This window comes from Gopherus flavomarginatus, chromosome 1 (genome assembly GCF_025201925.1).
Source record: "Gopherus flavomarginatus isolate rGopFla2 chromosome 1, rGopFla2.mat.asm, whole genome shotgun sequence".
In the NCBI taxonomy this organism is placed as follows: Eukaryota; Metazoa; Chordata; order Testudines; family Testudinidae; genus Gopherus; species Gopherus flavomarginatus.
In genome coordinates, this window is record NC_066617.1 from 303,080,499 (window position 1) to 303,098,710 (window position 18,212).

Sequence of the window (18,212 nt, forward strand, 5' to 3'; positions counted from 1 at the left end):
GCATATTTAGCTTCACTTCACACACCCCTCAGTTTTCGCTCTTTGGGTATGTCTACATCTACAATTTTGCAGCGCTGGTTGTTACAGCTGTATTAGTACAGCTGTATAGGGCCAGCGCTGCAGAGTGGCCACACTTACAGCAACCAGCGCTGCAAGTGGTGTTAGATGTGGCCACACTGCAGCGCTGTTGGGCGGCTTCAAGGGGGGTTCGGGGAACGCGAGAGCAAACCGGGGAAGGAGACCAGCTTCGCCGCGGTTTGCTATCGCGTTCCCGGAACCACTCAGCAAACCGCAGGGAAGAAGACCTGCTTGTTCGGGGAACGCGAGAGCAAACCGGGGAAGGAGACCAGCTTCGCCGCGGTTTGCTATCGCGTTCCCGGAACCACCCAGCAAACCGCAGGGAAGGAGACCTGCTTGCTCGGGGTTCGGGGAACGCGAGAGCAAACCGGGGAAGGAGACCAGCTTGATTACCAGAGGCTTCCTCAGGTATGCTGGGATACCTGCTTATTCCACGGAGGTCAAGAAAAGCGCTGGTAAGTGTCTACACTTGATTACCAGCGCTGGATCACCAGCGCTGGATCCTCTGCACCCGAGACAAAACGGGAGTACGGCCAGCGCTGCAAACAGGGAGTTGCAGCGCTGGTGATGCCCTGCAGATGTGTACACCTCCTAAGTTGCAGCGCTGTAACCCCTCACCAGCGCTGCAACTTTGTGATGTAGATAAGCCCTTTGTCATAACGTCAGTGAGCTGACAGCCCCCACAGGAATAAGAGCGCCTAGCTCTGGTTTCCCACCCTAAGTTCTGCTGGTACACCAATCCCTGCTGTGCGTAGCTGGGAGACACTCCACCCAAAGGAGACTACAGTTCCCAGCATGCAATGCCAACTATTCCCCGAGTGGTTGTCGCCGCTTTGCTTTTCGGGATATGTAGTCCGGCTGGGGCTGCCCCTGTGGCTCGAAGAACTCCGCTGGTCCTGTTTCGCCGGGCAAACAGCTGATTGGCAGGGATTGACAGAAGGTCCGACCAATGATAAGTCAGACGTGCACGCCCGCGGTTCCTGATTGGCTAGTTCGGGAGCAGAGGGCGGGAGTGCCAGTGGCGGGATTATTCGGACGCGGCAGATTGTCCAGCGGCTGGGAGAGGCGGTTGCGGCAAAGCCGGATTTTCCTTCTCCGCATCCGAGCAACTCGCGTGGCTGCTGGGGCAGAGCGAGCAGCCGGAGGCGGCTGAGATTAGAGGAGCTTTCCGGCTAAATCCCCTGCCTGGCCGAGGCGGCGGCTTTACCCTGAGCCCCCCCGCGCCGCCCAGCTAAGCCGCTGTAATTACAGAGACACGCCGGGCGCGGCCGAGGCCAACGGCGCCAGCAGGGGAGAGCCCCGGGTCCGCCGGCCTAGGCGAGCCAGTGACCCACCCGCCTGCGACCTGCCCGGGAAGAAGACCAAGGCGGGCTCCGCGCCCCTTGCCATGGAGCCGCGGCGGCCGCAGCAGCACTACAGCGACTCGTCGCCGCCGCCCGTCCGGGGGGCCCGAGAGAACAAGCTGCTTCGCAGGAAGGTGCCCGCCGGGGCGGGGAGTGGGCCCGGCTCGGAGGACGCGGCTGTGGACAGCAGGAAGCCCAAATTTGTAAGTGTGCGGCGGGCAGCAGCGGCTAGTGTAGCGGGGCTCCCCGGCAGCTGCCCGCACAGGGCTCCTGCTGCTCCCTAGTCAGTGGGGCAGGAAGCAAATCCCGGCCTTGCCGGGCCAAGTCAGCCCCAGGGCACCTGGGTGTGTCCGGCGCTGAACACCTAAGGCTGGCGGTGCTGCCCCGGGGGCCCGCCCAGTGGCTGCTTTTCTCCCTGACCCGGCCCAGGAGGAAGGGTGGGCGTCGGAAACGCCAGCAGCTCGAGACAGTTTTAAAATCACTAATATCCGGGCCCTTCCCCTTCTCCTCAGTCCCCTCCCAAATTCACTTTCCCGGCTTCATGTAGTCTGCTCTCCTCAAGTGCCCTGCGAGGCCTGCCGGGAGGGGGAAGCTGACCGCACAGAGAGGACCTGGAAAGTTGTGCTTGTGAGAGGCGGGGCTGGATGAGACTTTGTCAGCATGCTGAGTGCTCACCTGAGCGAGTGGATGGTCGGTGGTGACAGCTCGGGCCTGTCGACGGGAGGGGGGAAGAGAGAGAACTGGCTCAAAACAACTATGACTTTGCCAGTAGTCCTTTAAATTCATATAGTATGTGTCGAAGGACATTTTGTTTGTTAGGGACCTCTGGGCTCCTGTAAACTGGGTTTGCTGTCACAAACTAAATGCCAGTGCTTCTGATCTACTAACACAGAAGGGTTCTGGAGCTGCTGGCTGTTCATGGAAAATTAAAGAAATCAAAAGTGTTACCTAGAAAGCTGAGTAATGGATAATTTAAGGAGGAGTTCAGATAGAACACTCTTGATAGCCAGCATTTGATAGTGAAAGCAAGAATCTCTCAGCTGGGTTATGGATGCCTTTTTAAGAACCACAGCATCTACAGTTTCCCAGCTGTTAGGTGTGGGCAGGATCTCTCAGAAAGGTATTAAAGTTAGGTGTGGTCATCACAGATTTTTTTGGGGGGGGGGATTATAATCTGAAGTGTGAATTTAAATCAACATAGTTATAGCAGTATATTTCACACCCCAGACAGTCTTATTTTATTGAGTGTATTTTTTTTCCTGTTCATATTGCTTGGATAGATGTTTTAGCTAAACTAAATGAAATTAACCAAAGAACTTGAGTAAGCGTGTGCACATGGAGTGTTACATATGTCTAACTAGATTTGTATAACTGCAGAACTTTTCTGTGTGGACTATCCAGTAGATTTTGCTGGTGAGGGAGCTTTTCATTTTCTGGCTAGTAGATTTCATCCTGTAGTTCAGTGGTCTCCAACCTTTTTATGTCCAAGATGACTTTTTGAATATAAGGGCAACCCAGGATCTATCCCACCCCTTTCCAAAGGCCCTGTCCCCTACATTCTCCCACCTCCCCCAGCTTGCTCTCCCTCACCCTCACTTTCACCAGGCTGGGGAAATGAGTTGTTGCTCAAGAGGGGATGTGAGTGCTGGGCTGGGGACAAGGGGTTTGCAGTGTGGGAGGGGCTCTGGGTGATCCTGGGGAAGGGGGTTGGGGTGCAGGAGGGGTGAGGGGTGCAAGCACTAGGAGGGAGTTTGGGTGCAGAAGGGGGCTCTGGGCTGGGGCAGAGTGTTGGGGTACAGGGTGTGGGCTCTGGAAGGGGGGTTGGGGCTTGGGTTTGGGGTGCTGGCTCCAGAAGGGAGTTCAAGGATGAAGGTTGGGGTGTGGCCTCCCACTGGGTAGTACTTATTTCTGGCATCTGCCGATCTGTGGTGGGTGCAGCAAGGCTAAGGCAGACTCCCTGCCTACTGTGGCCCCACACCATTCCTGGAAGGGGCCAACGTGACCCTGCGGCCCCTGGCAGGGGCGGGGGGCACATGGCTCCACGCTACCCCTCTGTGCAAACATGGCTCCTGCAGCTCTCTAGGCCAGTGTGAGAGCAGCACACAGAGGGAGACCCCTGCTCCCCCACCCCCGGGGCTGAGTTGGCTGCTCCCTGAGTGGTGTGGGGCCATGCAGGCAGGGAGTCTGCCTTAGCTGCAGCCACACTGTACCGCCAGAGATCGCAATTGACTGGGAGACCCTCTAGGATCGACCAGTCGATCACAATTGAGAAGTTGGTGACCACTGCTCTAGTTAGTGAGTATCTAACCAGTTTTGTTTCTTATAGTCATTAATAATCTGACTGACTTTACAGTTAGTACAGGGAAAACTCGTACCTGATATTCCTGTACATCTGGTGATTTCTTATACTATCTAAAAATGCCCTGTAAAAAAATTATTTTCACAGGGTGAGTTATTTTGACATGACAAAGTATTTTTTTTCTCATAATCATAGAAGGGAAGGATAATAGACTGTCTTGATCAGTATGTTTTTGGACTGGACTTCATATTTTTTGAGACAGCTATTTAATGTTCTTTCTTGAAACCATAGTCTTCACTTCTCAACTTGTATCCCGCAGTTTTTAATCTAGTATACCTAATGGTATAGCACAAACAGTTGTAAAAGAGCACTTTAGGATTTACTCTTTAATAAATTGATTTTTAACTGCTCATCTGATCTTAGTCAGATCTTAGTCACAACTTGCTGCTCACAAATGAAAACTTTGTGAACACATGCTGAGTCATTAACTAAGATTTTAAAGAAATGATGAGGGAGTTGCATGATTGAACAGAGAATGGGGCTGTACAATACTGAATACAGTTGATCAGAGCTTTGGATTCTGTCCAGGACTGCAGCAAGAATTCTCCATTTTACTTTATTTGTGCTGCTAGAAATAAAAGCTGCAAATACCCCAGATAACTACTGTTGTCTAACAGTTAATGATTCCTAATACAGTACCTGAGGCAGTCCACTATAATGGCACAGATTCCTCATTGTAACCCTTCCAGACTGATTTGCAGTACATAAGTGCAGTCATCCCATATATGTAAGGCCCTACCAAATTCATGGTCCATTTTGGTCAATTTCACGGTCATACCTTTTAAAAAATTGTAAATTTCATGATTTCAGCTATTTAAATCTGAAATTTCATTGTGTTGTAATTGTAGGGGTCCTGACCCAAAAAGGAGTTGTGGGGGGTTGCAAGGTTGTTGTAGGGGCGATTGTGGTACTGCTGCCCTTACTTATGCCCTGCTGCTGGCAGAGGCACTGCCTTTAGAGCTGGGAACCCAGCCAACAGCTGCTGCCCTGTAGCTGCCCAGCTCTGAAGTCAGTGCAGAAGTGAGAGTGGCAATACTGCGAGCCCCCTAAAATAACCTTGTGGCCCCCTGCAACTCCCTTTTGACTCAGGACCCCCTATCTGAGAAACGCTAGTCTCCTGTATAGTATAGGGTAAAAGCACACAAGACCAGATTTCACATGGGGGGGAACCAGATTTCACGGTCCGTGATGTGTTTTTTCATGGCTGTGAATTTGGTAGCGCTCTACATATATGCTATACCAGTAATAATACTACTTCTGTGGCTGGCTCTGTTTTCCAGTCCCAGCTCTCAGGCTGCCTGATACTCATCTTTTGCTCTATAACCTGTTCCCAGACTTCTACACCAAGCTTCTGCTCAGCTGCCGCTTCTAGTTCTTTGCCAGGCTGATTGCTTCTGACCTCAGAATATTACTTCCTTCTCCTATACTGTCAGGATTATGGAGCAGTTTATTGGGCGGATGGTGAAGTAGGTAACCCAGTGCTTTTTTTTTAAAAGTATGCCTATACTGTAGCTAGGACCATGCTTCCCAGCACGGGTAAACAGACTTAAGCTGGTGTGCTGAAAACAGCACTGTGGTTGGAGGTAGCACAAGTGATGGCCTGGGATAGCCACCTGAGTAGGTATCAAGTGGGTCAGGGCAGGTTTTTTAGTTAGGTGGTTAGACTGAGGTGCCACCCATGCTACTTTCAGCTACACCCCAGCTTCGTGTGCAGGTGGCGGAGTCCCCCGCGGTGCGCCAGAGGCTGGTCCTGGCGGAAGCCACCAGGGTCGGAGACCTCCTGGACTACGACCGAAGAGGCTGGCTGGATCCCCTGACACTCGCTCACCGCATGGGGCTCTCCAGACCTTGCACTCCCCGGCGCGTACTCCAGGAGGTGGAGGCCGCTTTGCCGCCCGCTGCTCGGGCCTACCTCGAGCGGGTCCTGCAGGAGGGCACGCCCCGCCCACCCCCCCACCCCAAGCCCTCCGGACCTTTTCATCGGGCCTCTGCCCCGTAGGCCCGACCGGCCCCCCCGTCCCTTCTCCGCAAGCCGGCTGCACGACCTGCAGCCGGTCCGTTTCCAAACCGCGCCGAGGAAACGGCTCTACACGCTCGTGCTCCACACCCTTCACTTCCTCACCCTCGTGTCCCGCCCTGATACGAAGTGGCGGGACCTCTTGCCACCTCTGGAGGGTGAGGAGCCCCGGTGGGCCAGCCTCTACTCCACCCTGGTCCCAAGGCCCACTGGGGATATCAGTTGGCGGCTCCTCCATGGGGCCGTGAGCACGGGCGTGTACTTGGCGCGGTTTACCCCTGTCCCGGACACCTGCCCCTTCTGCGGCGTGAGGGAGACCCTGGCGCATGTTTACTTAGAGTGCGCCAGGTTGCAGCCCCTACACCGGCTCCTCACAGCCATCCTCTTACGTTTCTGGTTACACTTTTCCCCTCACCTCCTTTTGTATGCACTCCCTATCCGTGGCCCCACGAAGTCCCGGGACCTCCTGGTCAACCTCCTCCTCGCCCTGGCGAAAAAGGCCATCCACGCGACCAGGGCGGGGAGGTTGGCCGATGGAGACTCCGGTGACTGTGGAGCTTGCTTCCGCTCCATGGTCCGATCACGCATCCGGGCGGAGTTCCTCTGGGCGGCGTCCACTGGCTCCCTTGACGCCTTTGAGGAGCAGTGGGCGCTGTCCGGGGTTCTCTGCTCGGTGTCCCCATTAGGTTCTCTCCTTCTGACCCTTTGACCTCACTCCTGTCCCTGTTCTTTTATTAGTTGTCCCCCGCACTTAGTGGGTTCTGTGGCCCTGTGGTTCCTCCCCTTAGGCTGGGGGAGGATCCTTTAGCAATGGGCGGGCTTTGCCCGCCCACTTCCCAGACACCCAATAGGTACTTTCAGCTACACTGCTATTTCCAGCATGCTAGCTTGAGCACAAGTAGCATGTGTTTGTCTACACATGCTGGGAAGAATAGTCCCAGCTGAACTGTGGTGTGGAGTGTTTCCTTAGTGGTTATACAGCTTGGAGGTTGGGGAGGGGTGAAAACAAGCCAGCAGGTTCATTACAGCGTAGTTATAATCTGAAAGTGATGCAATACGAAATTTTAATTTTATGTGTAAGTGACTTTCACTTCAAACTTGCTCAGTTTCAGAGTGTGGTAAAATTGTTTATATATAGGGTACCTGAAAGTCAAGTGTCAGCCAAATTCTTCCTGCAGTCATGCAGTTCCTGAAGGCAATATTTGGCTCTGATGCACAAGCAGATTAGAATGCCACTCACTGTCTTAACTGAATTGGCTTCTCAGCAATAAGAGGAACAAATGTTGATTGCTTTTAGTTTTGTCCCTGAAATGAACAGCTATGACCACACCAGGAGGGTCAGGTCTGATGATAGAGCCACTTTTTAGGTGTTTTGTTGGGGTATGTGTGTGTGTTTACTTTGTGGAGCATTAAACTAGTAAGAGGGTCAAATATTTAATTTGCAGCAAGAATTGTCAGTCCTTCAAATTGTATAGCATGCTTGTAGCACGATAATACCCAGAAACTTTGATTTTTATCAAGGCTCTTATGCTGAGTGCTGAACAACTATGATGGAAGATCGTTCTGCCCTAAAAAGTTTATAATCTAAATGACATTTATTAACTAAACTTGGATTTTAAAAGTTGTGATAAATATTTTCATTTTTTTTATGATTGCTGTTTTATATATCAAATATTTGATTTGCGGACTGTTTTTGTAGTATCTCTTAAATCTAACTAGTGAGAGCTTATGGATCTTGGTGTTTACACAGATTTTTTAGTGCTTACATTAAGTGCAAAATATTCCATATACTTGAATACTAAACTTAAACTGTAACTTATGCCCGGAGGGCAGTAAGAAAAAGAATCATGTAATTAATATGCTTGGATATTGATACTGTGTGCACCTAGTTTGGATTTTGGTTGGAATAGACTTCTTAAATTATTCAAGTTGGAGTTCTGTGTTCCAAAATCTCCTTACTTTAATATTTACCATAGTGCCAAGGAGCCTTAGTTATGAACCAAGGCCCAGTTGCATTAGGTGAGGTACAAACCTAGAACAAAAGGATGGACCCTGTCCCCAAAAGCTGACGAGACAATACACAACAAATAGATACAGATTGGAGTACAAGGAAACAATGAGATAATGTTGGTCAGTATAATAGGCAGTGGTCTCAGTACACCAGCAGCTTAGTGGTTATCAAGTTCTTTTGCAGGTGTAACCTTTCTGCCAGATGGTGTCAGCAGTAACAAGGCCAGCTTCAATATCTAGAGATACCTTTTAACAACACAAAACAGAACTGGCTCATGCCCCCACCCAGTAATCTGGGAAACCTAAACACCATCCGGGGCCACTCTAAGAAGCAATACTTCCCTATTTGCAAGCACTGAGTCTGTGAATAACAAAAGAAAACTTTTCTTAAAAAGGAAAGGGAACGCAGGATTAATTTATGAAAACCCACAACCACAATTGACAAGCATGTGACCATAAGCAAACACTCATCCCACAGAATGTTGGGCAGCATCCTTTGTTGCAGTTTACCACCTTGCAACGTGAAAGATTTAGGAATGAATGTCCCTTTAACACACCACTCCCTTTAGCCTCCACTGTATCTGATTAACGGTTGTTTTTGGTCAGCAAAGGCTCAGGTCATGTCTATACTACAGAGTTGTGTTGACAAAAGTTAGGCTGCTTTAATTTAACCATTCTTGTATGTCCACACTATGCTCTTTGTGTCAGCAGAGCACATCCACACTAGTGGCTCTTGCATTGACAGAGAGCAGTGCACTGTGCAACTGGCTGCAGGATGCTTTGGGAAGGATTTGCAGTGCCTCATGGGGCAGATACAGCATCCCATGAAACAGATTTCTCAATTCCATCTTCCATGGGCATCCTAGTAGATTGCCGGCTGCTTTTCAACTCAAGCATGGAGCGGGGAAAGTATGTGTGTGGTGCAGGAGACACAGAAACTACTGTGTATTGGGGAGTGTGTATATGTAAGAGAAACGGTGTGTGTAGTGGGGGAGAGTGTCGGCATGCTGTCTCCAAATTCACAGTTCCTATTGCCTGGGGATGGCAGGATTCTGAGTTAATGAGTTGCTGTTTGCTGCCCCAGCAGGGCGGCGTGCTCAACTGTCAGAACTTCCCAGAGCTTTGAAACAGGAGGATAGCATGTCTGCATAGCTGTATACAGTGCAACTAAGTTCAAAACAGTGAGCAGAGTGAGCATTGTGGGATACTGGGGAAAGCTAGTTATGGTGATATAACAAACGGCAGCGTCTACACTGATGCTTTCTCACTTTAACTTGGTCGCAGAAAGCTCTGTGCCACTTGTCAGGGTGATTTTATTTCGTCAGCAAAAAAGAAGAATTTTGCCGACTAAAGTAGCATTAGTGAAGGTGTTACACATTACATTTTGTTGGTAAAAGCTGCTTTTGCCAACAAAACTAATGTGTACACAGCCTCAGAGTTGAGAGATACATTCATGTGGATTCACCTCCCAACCTGAAATTGTGTATGTGGGACAATTGTCCCATGTGTCTACTGCTGCCATGGGACTCTACAAGTGGCTTATTGCTGATGATGTTCAAACAATTTCTGATTGCTTCTTGCTGACACTGAGGCCTTGCTGACACCTAAGATATAGGCTAGGGGTCAGCAACCTCTGGCATGCAGTTCGCCAGGGTAAGCACCCTGGTGGGCTGGGTCAGTTTGTTTACCTGCCGCATCGGCAGGTTCAGCCGATCGTGGCTAACACTGGCTGCGATCCCTCATCCCAGGCCAATGTGGGTGGCGGGAAGCTGCGGCCAGCACATCCCTCACTGCTTCCCGCTGCCCCCATTGCCTGGGACAGCGAACCGCGGCCAGTGGGAGTTGCGCTCGGACGAACCTATCGATGTGGCAGGTAAATAAAGTGGCCTGGCCTGCCAGGGTGCTTACCTTGGCGAGCCACCTGCCAGAGGTTGCCGACCCATAGTATAGGCTGATCTGTTGCTCAGGGCTGTGAAAAGTTTTGCGCCCTGAGCACTGTAGCTAGGTTGACCTGACCCCTGGTGGAGATGTAGTTAGGTGGACAGAAGGATTCTTCTGTTGACCTGGTTGTGTCCTCTTGTTACATTGGATAATGTAAATCGACTAGGGTGGTGGTGGAGGAAATCCTTCTGTGGATCTAGGAAATGTCTACACTAGAGTGTGATGGTGGCATAGCGGTAGTGCTGTAGCTATGCTACTGTAGTGAAGACATGCCCTGAGTCTTTTCATGTATAGACTTTAACCCTTGAAAGGCAATATCTGTTTCTAACAGAAGTCAATGGGAACACTTCCACTCACTTCACTGGAAGTTGGATTGATTTCAGAGTGCACTTTTGACTAGTCTTTAGCAATTGTCAGTCTGCAGTGTACCAGTGAAGTTTTGTGAATTATGAATAATTTCTTGTTTGCGCCAATTTTTTTTGCTGAAAAAAGCAGAATAACACTTAATGTTCATAATATCTGGAAATTTTATTAAGGAAACCTACAGATGAGAAGAAATGGCCTCTTTGTGTTTTGAGTTTGTATTTCTTCCTGATATAAGTATCTCTAATTATGAAGCAACTGAGTTAGTTTTGGAGTTACTGCAATGTAAAACGTTGAATCTAAATTAATCTATCTTATAGGAATGATTACTGAACAGATGTTACCTAGAACACCTTATTGCAGTTGTGTGGAATTCCATAATTCTTCATGTTGTTCTTGTTGGCTTGAATTAACAGTCTGGTTTATGGTATTAAATTTTGTCACTGGATTTTAATGTCTTTCTACACATTCTTTATAAACTTAATTCAAAATTGCCTTTTTATATCTAATTCAAATGAACACACTTATAACTTGTGTATTCCTGAATACTGTTACTACATATCAACAGTCACGTCAGTGTAACTCAATCTTTAATCACTTCTTCCAAGTAAACACTTAGGATAGGGTGGTGTATGTTTCCATTTCAAAACCCTACATTAACTACATGTTAAGGCTGCAAATTAGAAATCAAAGGTAAAAAATGTTGTCAGACTAACAATCATGTTTTTAAAGTGCTGTTCGATAAAGTGTCTGTAAAAAGGAATAGTGTTGCTCATCAGATCTACCTGCTTTATCTGTAGATTTCCCCCGCCCCCCGAAGGGATCATCTAGTCTGACCCTGTGCATATACTACAGGCTAGAAGACTTCACTGTATTAATTCCTGTTTCAAGTCCTATAGCTGTGCTTGACCTGGATCAGGGGTTCACAAACTAGGTTCGTGGCTCGTTGAGGGTAAGCCCCTGGTGGGCTGTGAGACCCTTTGTTTACCTGAGTGTCTGCAGGTACAGCTGCTCGCAGCTCCCAGTGGCCGTGGTTTCCTGTTCCCGGCCAATGGGAGCTGCGGGAAGCCAATGGGAGCTTCCCAGTTATGCCATGACAGCTTACTTTGCTTCAGAGCCTTAGGTGAGGGACCTTGTCAGTGGCTTTTAGAAAATCTAAGCACAGTATATCCACTGGATCCCCCTTGTCCACTTGCTTATTGACCACTTTAAAGAATTCTTGTAGATTGCTGAGGCGTGATTTCCCTTTACAAAATCATGTTGATTCTTCCGTGTTCATCTATATGTCCGACAATTCTGTTCTTTTCTAGTTTCAACCAGTTTGCGTGGTACTGAAGTCAGGCTTATCAGCCTGTAATTGTCAGGATCCCCTCTGCAGCCTTTGTAAAAAAAAATTGGTGTCACATTAGCTATCTTCCAGTCATCTGATACAGAAGCTGATTTAAGTGATAGGTTACATACCATAGTTAGTTTTGCAATTTCACATTTGAGCTCCTTCAGGATTGCTGGGTGCGTACCATCTGGTCCTGGTGACTTATTACTGTTTAGTTTATCAATTTGTTCCAAAGCCTCCCCTAATGACGTCTCAATCTGGGACAGTTTCTCAGATTTGTCACCTAAAAAGAATGGTTTAGGTTTGGGAATCTCCTTCACATCATCAGCCATGAAGATCGATGCAAAGAATTCATTTAGTTTTTTTGCAATGGCCTTATCTTCCTTGAGTGCTCCCTTAGCATCTCGATTGTCCAGTGGCCCCACTGGTTGTTTAGGTTTCCTGCTTCCAATGTACTTACAAAATTTTTTGCTGCTAATTTTTGAGTCTTTAGCTGCGTGTTCTTCAAATTCTTTTTTGGCCTTCCTGATTATAATTTTATATTTCACTTGCCAGAGTTTATGCTCCTTTCTATTTTCCTCTGTAGGAGTTAACTTCCACTTTTTAAAGGATCCCTTTTTGCCTCTAACTGCAAAAAGGCCTCTAACTGCTTTTTATTTTGTTGATTAACCACGGTGGCACTTTTCTGGTTCTCTTACTATGTTTTTTTTTATTTGAGGTGTACATTTTAATTCAGTCTCTATTATGGTGTCTTTAAAAAGTTTCCATGCAACTTGCAGCAATTTCACTTTTGCCATTGTACCTTTTAATTCCTGTTTAACTAATTTCCTCATTTTTGTGTAGTTCCCCTTTCTGAAATTAAATGTTACTGTGGTGGGCTGCTTTGCTGTCTCCCCCTCGCCCACCTGGGATGTTAAATTTCACTGTGTTATGGTCACTATTACCAAGCAATTTAGCTGTGTTCTTAGACCAGATCCCGTGCAACACTTAAGACTAAATCAATAAATGCCTCTCTTCTTATGGGTTCTGGGACTAGCTGCTCCAAGAAGCAATCATTTAACGTGTCAAGAAATTTTATCTCTGCATCCTGGGTGCAGGAGCGGTGCGGCAGGGGGTTGGGGTGCAGGAGGGGTGTGGCAAGGGGTTTGACTGCAGGACAGATTGTGGCGGCAGGCTCCGTCCCAACGCTCACTGGTGGCAGGGCAGGGCGGGCTCCCTACTTGCTTGCCCTGCCCTCGTGCTGCTCAAGGAAGTGCATGGAACCTGGCAGAGGAGAGGCGCAGAGGTGTGTGTTGCTGTTGCTTCGGGCACCGCCCCCAGCATCTCCCATTGGCTGGGAATGGGGAACTGTTTTTTGTTGTGTTTTTTAAACTGTTGAGCCTGCAGAGTAGTCCTCTTAGGCCTCTCCAGGCTGGGTGAGCGAAGTGTCTGCTAGCTTCCTTAATATCTAGCTTTCTGAAAAGTTAAGTATCTGCCATCTTCACTAAAGTCTACAGTTCTGCTGGTGAACGTTCATGTATTTGTCAAACCCGTCTATTCAAGCTTCTTTTGTCCAATTCCATTAAACATTCCCTAATGGGAAGTTGTTTCTGATAGCCATTATTAACGTTAAAATTTTGTCACGGATATTTTTAGTAAAAGTTGTGGACAGGTCACAGGCAATAAACAAATTCACAGAAGCCTGTGATGTGTCCCTGACTTTTACTAAAAATAACTGTGACAAAATGAGTAGGGAGAAGAGTCCAGCACCCACCGCTGCTGGGACTGTGGGTTTCCCCCTGCTGCCCGTGGTAGCTTGGAGCTGTGGACCTGTGGCTGGGCAACTGCAGGGCTCCCTCGCCAGCTGATAGTTCCAGCCCCTGTGCACTGGGGCTGAAGAGGAAAATGTCATGGAGGTCTCTGGAAGTCAGATTCCGTGACCTCCATGACATACTCTTCCTTAGTCATGATATCAGCCTAAATTGTAGAGAGATGGCTATTGGTACTTCCAAACCAATTTAATGATTTATGGCAGAGAATGAAGTAGTTGGATTGTGTGTTTGGCTGCTTTGCAAGAAAGGTGGAACTGTCTGTGGAATAGATCAGAGTCTACAGGGGGAAAAAAAATGCCTAAGATTAGAGCTGCATGCTGCATTTTGCACAGCATTGGTAAGAAAAGGGAAAAAGCTTCAATGATGAGAGGCAGGAAAGTTGGGCAGAGGTGCAGAGACTTGCTCATCAGTTAGCGAGGCTCCAATAGAAAATGGAAATTGTCAGGGCAGTATTGTCAGGGATGTCTATAGCTCTTACTTCTGAATATCATATTGAAAAAGTGCAACATGACATCAGTCTGTTAACTTGTGGAGGGTGGGTGCGTTGTACCAATTATATTAGACCAGTAAAAACCAGCAGGATCTTATTAAAGGGGACAAGACAAAGATGCCACATTTATTATGATAACAATTTGACTGTATAAGAATTAAGATATTAGTTATTACACACATTATACCTATTACCTACACACACACACACATTCACATTATACCTAATACCTATACACACACACACCCCCACACCCACATTCATCAGGTGTTCTGCAGCTGCTGCATAGTTACCAGTCCTGAAGATAGCTTAAGTTCATGGCTTGATTTTGCCGCTTGGGTTCGTAGCTTGTGGCAGCTAACTGGCCAGGAAAGCTGGGCACAAGTCTGAGCTGGATTTCTGTTGGGCAGGCACCGATGTTCTTCCATGTTGGCAGCAGAATGTTACCCAGAGTCTCTCATCTTGCCCTTCTTTTTTATAGGCTTTTAGTTTGGATTCAAAGTCTATAGGTCTTGCTGTGTCACGCTGCCTCTGGGTTTAGATTGATCACCCATCAATTGCAGGCGTGACTTTCAGCCTTGGACCTGGCTTTGATCTTCCTTTTGTTGTTCTGTTGTCCTTTTCTTTTTAGGGTGGATGCTTCTTACTTTGTTTAGGGCTGTTGTCTAGGTCTTCAGCTGTTAGTATTTGAACTTTATCTCATCAGGACAGGCTGGGGCTGGAGGTTGATTCCATCATTCATACATACCTCATTCACACATCTAAACTAAAGCTTACAGCAGGGTTTGCAAAAATGAAGGTTGGAGGAAGCTTTTACAAAATGTAGTGAGTGTTTTAAAATGGGGTTTGAATTACAATATGGAACAGAAGTTACAGTATAGGCAAGTATAGTGAATGATGAACAGAAGTTACATTAATAAAGTGAACAATTAAAAACAATTTCATTTATCAGTTCTACAGGTGGAATGGATTGTGAGCACTGTAGTGTTTGAGTGGTGGAAGTGGAATATTGGGCAATTCTTATTTTATTTTGTTTACGCATTTAAAATCTATAAATTTTCTGTTAGTAGCTACCGGTGTGGTGCTCTGCTCTTGTTCGATGATAACAGTCGGCTGCATGTGTGTTCCCTCCGTGTGCTGCCCCAGCTCTGTGCAGATAGCTGACGCAGCAAACCCCGAGAGAACCCCCAAAGACCACAGACTGTAGTAAGGTATGAAGGATCCCGAGCCAGGTTTGTTGTCAGACAAAGCACTGTAATAGTTTCCTATAGACTCTACAGGACATACTATGAATATGTGCCCCCTGGCAATGGACACAGCTCAGTCAGTGGCAGGACTTTCCACTGCCCCCTAGGCTGGCCAAAGATGCACACTCTGGGACCTACTTTTATACAGTTACAGAACAGATTACTCATCTCTCCTGATGTATTGAGGTACATCCTCTTGGCTTATTAGGGGGCTGTCTACCCTTTGATCATGTTGTTCCAGATCTATCCATCATGCTGTCCTGTCTTTAAGATGCACCTGCCTGTTCCTTGTTATGTCTCTGGAGTGTCCTTGTATCAGGCTGTCCAGGTGCCATTTTGGCACAAGTTCCTCTTATTAGCCCTTATGTGTGAATGCACGTGCTTCTAACAATCCTCTTCTCAGCAATTTCTGTGAGTGAGGCCTGCCTCTGGCTCACAGCTGAGCTTTTGCTTAGCAATGCCTGGAAGTACTTTGGTTCAGGCTTCTTCAGGCCTCAGACTAGGCCTCTGACACAAGAGTTGGTTTCAGGGCCTCATCTTACTACATCTGCAAAATGCATTGACTTAAAATGGTTGAAGATGAATTTTTTATTTTTCAAGAATGTAATATAGCAAAGAGAGAACTTTAATTAGAGCAATAATGAAATGTTCAAAATGACACAGCGAGGGGGGGATTCAAGTAACAAGCAAGTGTAGATGCCTTGCCTGTCTCCCTCTGCCCCTCAACATTAGAAGACTTCAAAGAGGAAAAATTCCAAGTTATTAGGGGCATTAGATGGCTCAAAAGAGCTGGGCTCCCAGGTGCAGCTGTTATTACTGCCCTGAGTTTGGGTCTGTGAAGGGAATGAATTCTGGGAACAATGCTGTTGCAGTACAGCAGGGAGGAGTTTCTGGTTTTCCCAGTATACTGTATTATCCAGAGGTTGCAGAACATGGCTGGGTCTTAGTTTACAGCCCTGCATTGTCTGTTACCTGAACAGTAGCATGTAATGTAGCAGAGCATTCTGGGTCCATCTTGCTTCCAGGATTTGCCTGTACGTGTCCCTTTCTTTCAGTAGTTTTTATTGCTATGGTAACGTTTGTCCTTGGCTGTTGTGACACTCTTTGGTCGCTTCAACAATCTCCCTGGAGAGCTCTCCCCCCTCCGCCCCGGCCAAGTACAGCCTCCATTTCCCTGCCTGTTTTTATTTTTGTTTGTTTGACTTTGCAGTGAGGTACCTTAACATAACATTCTGAGTTTTCTGTTCTCACCCTCTGCCCAGCTGTTGATATAGGCCTTGTTCTTGATGATCTGGCCACTGTGGGTGCCTTGGCTTGGGCATAGGAGAAAAACACAAGTAATCACGTTTTGTGTTCCAAAAGAGACTGACAACATTTTTTAATATGGATTTCTGATTTCCCCTCCGGAGATTCTTCCCAGTTTTGGGGGAATCTCAGCGATGGCAAGTGGTATGTGCATAAGGAGGCTATATTGGGATTTTTGTCGTGTAGGATACGCTGCTAGGATTTGGCATTGTGCCTTAGGGTATGTCTACATCTACAATTTTGCAGCGCTGGTTGTTAAAGCTGTATTAGTACAGCTGTATAGGGCCAGCGCTGCAGAGTGGCCAAACTTACAGCAACCAGCACTGCAAGTGGTGTTAGATGTGGCCACACTGCAGCGCTGTTGGGCGGCTTGCAGGGGGGTTCGGGGAACGCGAGAGCAAACCGCGGGGAAGAAGTCCTGCTTGCAGGGGGGTTCGGGGAACGCGAGAGCAAACCGCGGGGAAGCAGGTCTCCTTCCCCGCGGTTTGCTCTCGCGTTCCCCGAACCCCCCCTGCAAGCAGGTCTCCTTCCCCGCGGTTTGCTCCGGTGTTCCCTGAACCCCCCCCCCCGCAAGCAGGTCTCCTTCCCCGCGGTTTGCTCCGGTGTTCCCTGAACCCCCCCCCCCCGCAAGCAGGTCTCCTTCCCCGCGGTTTGCTCTCGCGTTCCCCGAACCCCCCCCGCAAGCAGGTCTCCTTCCCCGCGGTGTGCTCTGGCGTTCCCCGAACCCCCCCCCCCCCGCAAGCAGGTCTCCTTCCCCGCGGTGTGCTCTCGCGTTCCCCGAACCCCCCCTGCAAGCAGGTCTCCTTCCCCGCGGTTTGCTCTGGTGTTCCCCGAACCCCCCTGCAAGCAGGTCTCCTTCCCCGCGGTGTGCTCTCGCGTTCCCCGAACCCCCCTGCAAACCGCGGGGAAGGAGACCTGCTTGCGGGGGGGTTCGGGGAACGCGAGAGCAAACCGCGGGGAAGGATACCTGCTTGATTACCAGAGAGGCTTCCTCAGGTATACTGGGATACCTGCTTATTCCACGGAGGTCAAGAAAAAACGCTGGTGAGTGTCTACACCTGATGACAGCGCTGGATCACCAGCGCTGGATCCTCCACACCGAGGTTCGGACCGGGTGTACGGCCAGCGCTGCAAACAGGGAGTTGCAGCGCTGGTAATGCCCTGCAGATGTGTACACCTCCAAAGTTGCAGCGCTGTAACCCCCTCACCAGCGCTGCAACTTTGTGGTGTAGACAAGGCCTTCAGAGACACCAGATGCCCATGTGCTAATCTCTGACACAGTATTAGCAAATCTGCAAACCCAAACTGAAAACAGAATTCCCACCTCTCCCAGTCTCTGAAGGCCTTGTCTACACCACAAAGTTGCAGCTGTCCTGACTTGATTACATTATCCTGAGGTGGGTAGAGTTGAAGGGGGAGAATGGTCTTATTCAAAAAGGCAAAGGGCGGATGAGCAAGGTAAGTTGTGAAGTTAGTCACTAAGGGCTTGGCTACACTCACACTTTACAGCGCTGCAACTGGGGTGTGAAAAAACACCCCCCTGAGCGCTGCAAGATACAGCGCTGTAAAGCGTCAGTGTAATCAGGGCAGCAGCGCTGGGAGCACGGCTCCCAGCGCCGCACGCTACACCCGTAAGGGATATGGTTTACATGCAGCGCTGGGAGAGCTCTCTCCCAGCGCTGCCGCTCTGACTACACTCACACTTCAAAGCGCTGCCGCAGCAGCGCTTTGAAATTCCAAATGTAGCCATACCCTAAGATGATCCTACCACAGAAGTGGTGCAGCAGTGCCAGGGAATTGCGACTTATACTGGGGAGAATGACCTTGTAGTTAGCTCTCATACTGTCCAGACAAAAATTGAGCAATTTGTCAGTCGTAGCTTAGACTCTGCTTTGTCCCATGGAGAAAGTTTGTA

The 18,212-nt window shown here is 48.5% G+C and overlaps 1 protein-coding gene across 4 annotated transcripts in view; it reads left to right on the forward strand.

Moving 5' to 3' along the window:
- Positions 1-1,350: 1,350 nt before the first annotated feature.
- DIAPH3 (diaphanous related formin 3) overlaps positions 1,351-18,212 on the forward strand; it is a 555,175-nt gene continuing 538,313 nt past the window's right edge. For 2 of the 4 annotated variants that reach the window (XM_050947581.1, XM_050947589.1), the window contains exon 1: positions 1,351-1,624. In XM_050947581.1, coding sequence (XP_050803538.1) covers positions 1,466-1,624 — 159 coding nt within the window. In that variant the 5' untranslated portion in view covers positions 1,351-1,465. Of the gene's footprint in view, positions 1,625-2,155; positions 2,211-18,212 lie in introns of those variants that run through there. The other 2 variants (XM_050947561.1, XM_050947570.1) reach the window with 2 other exon arrangements.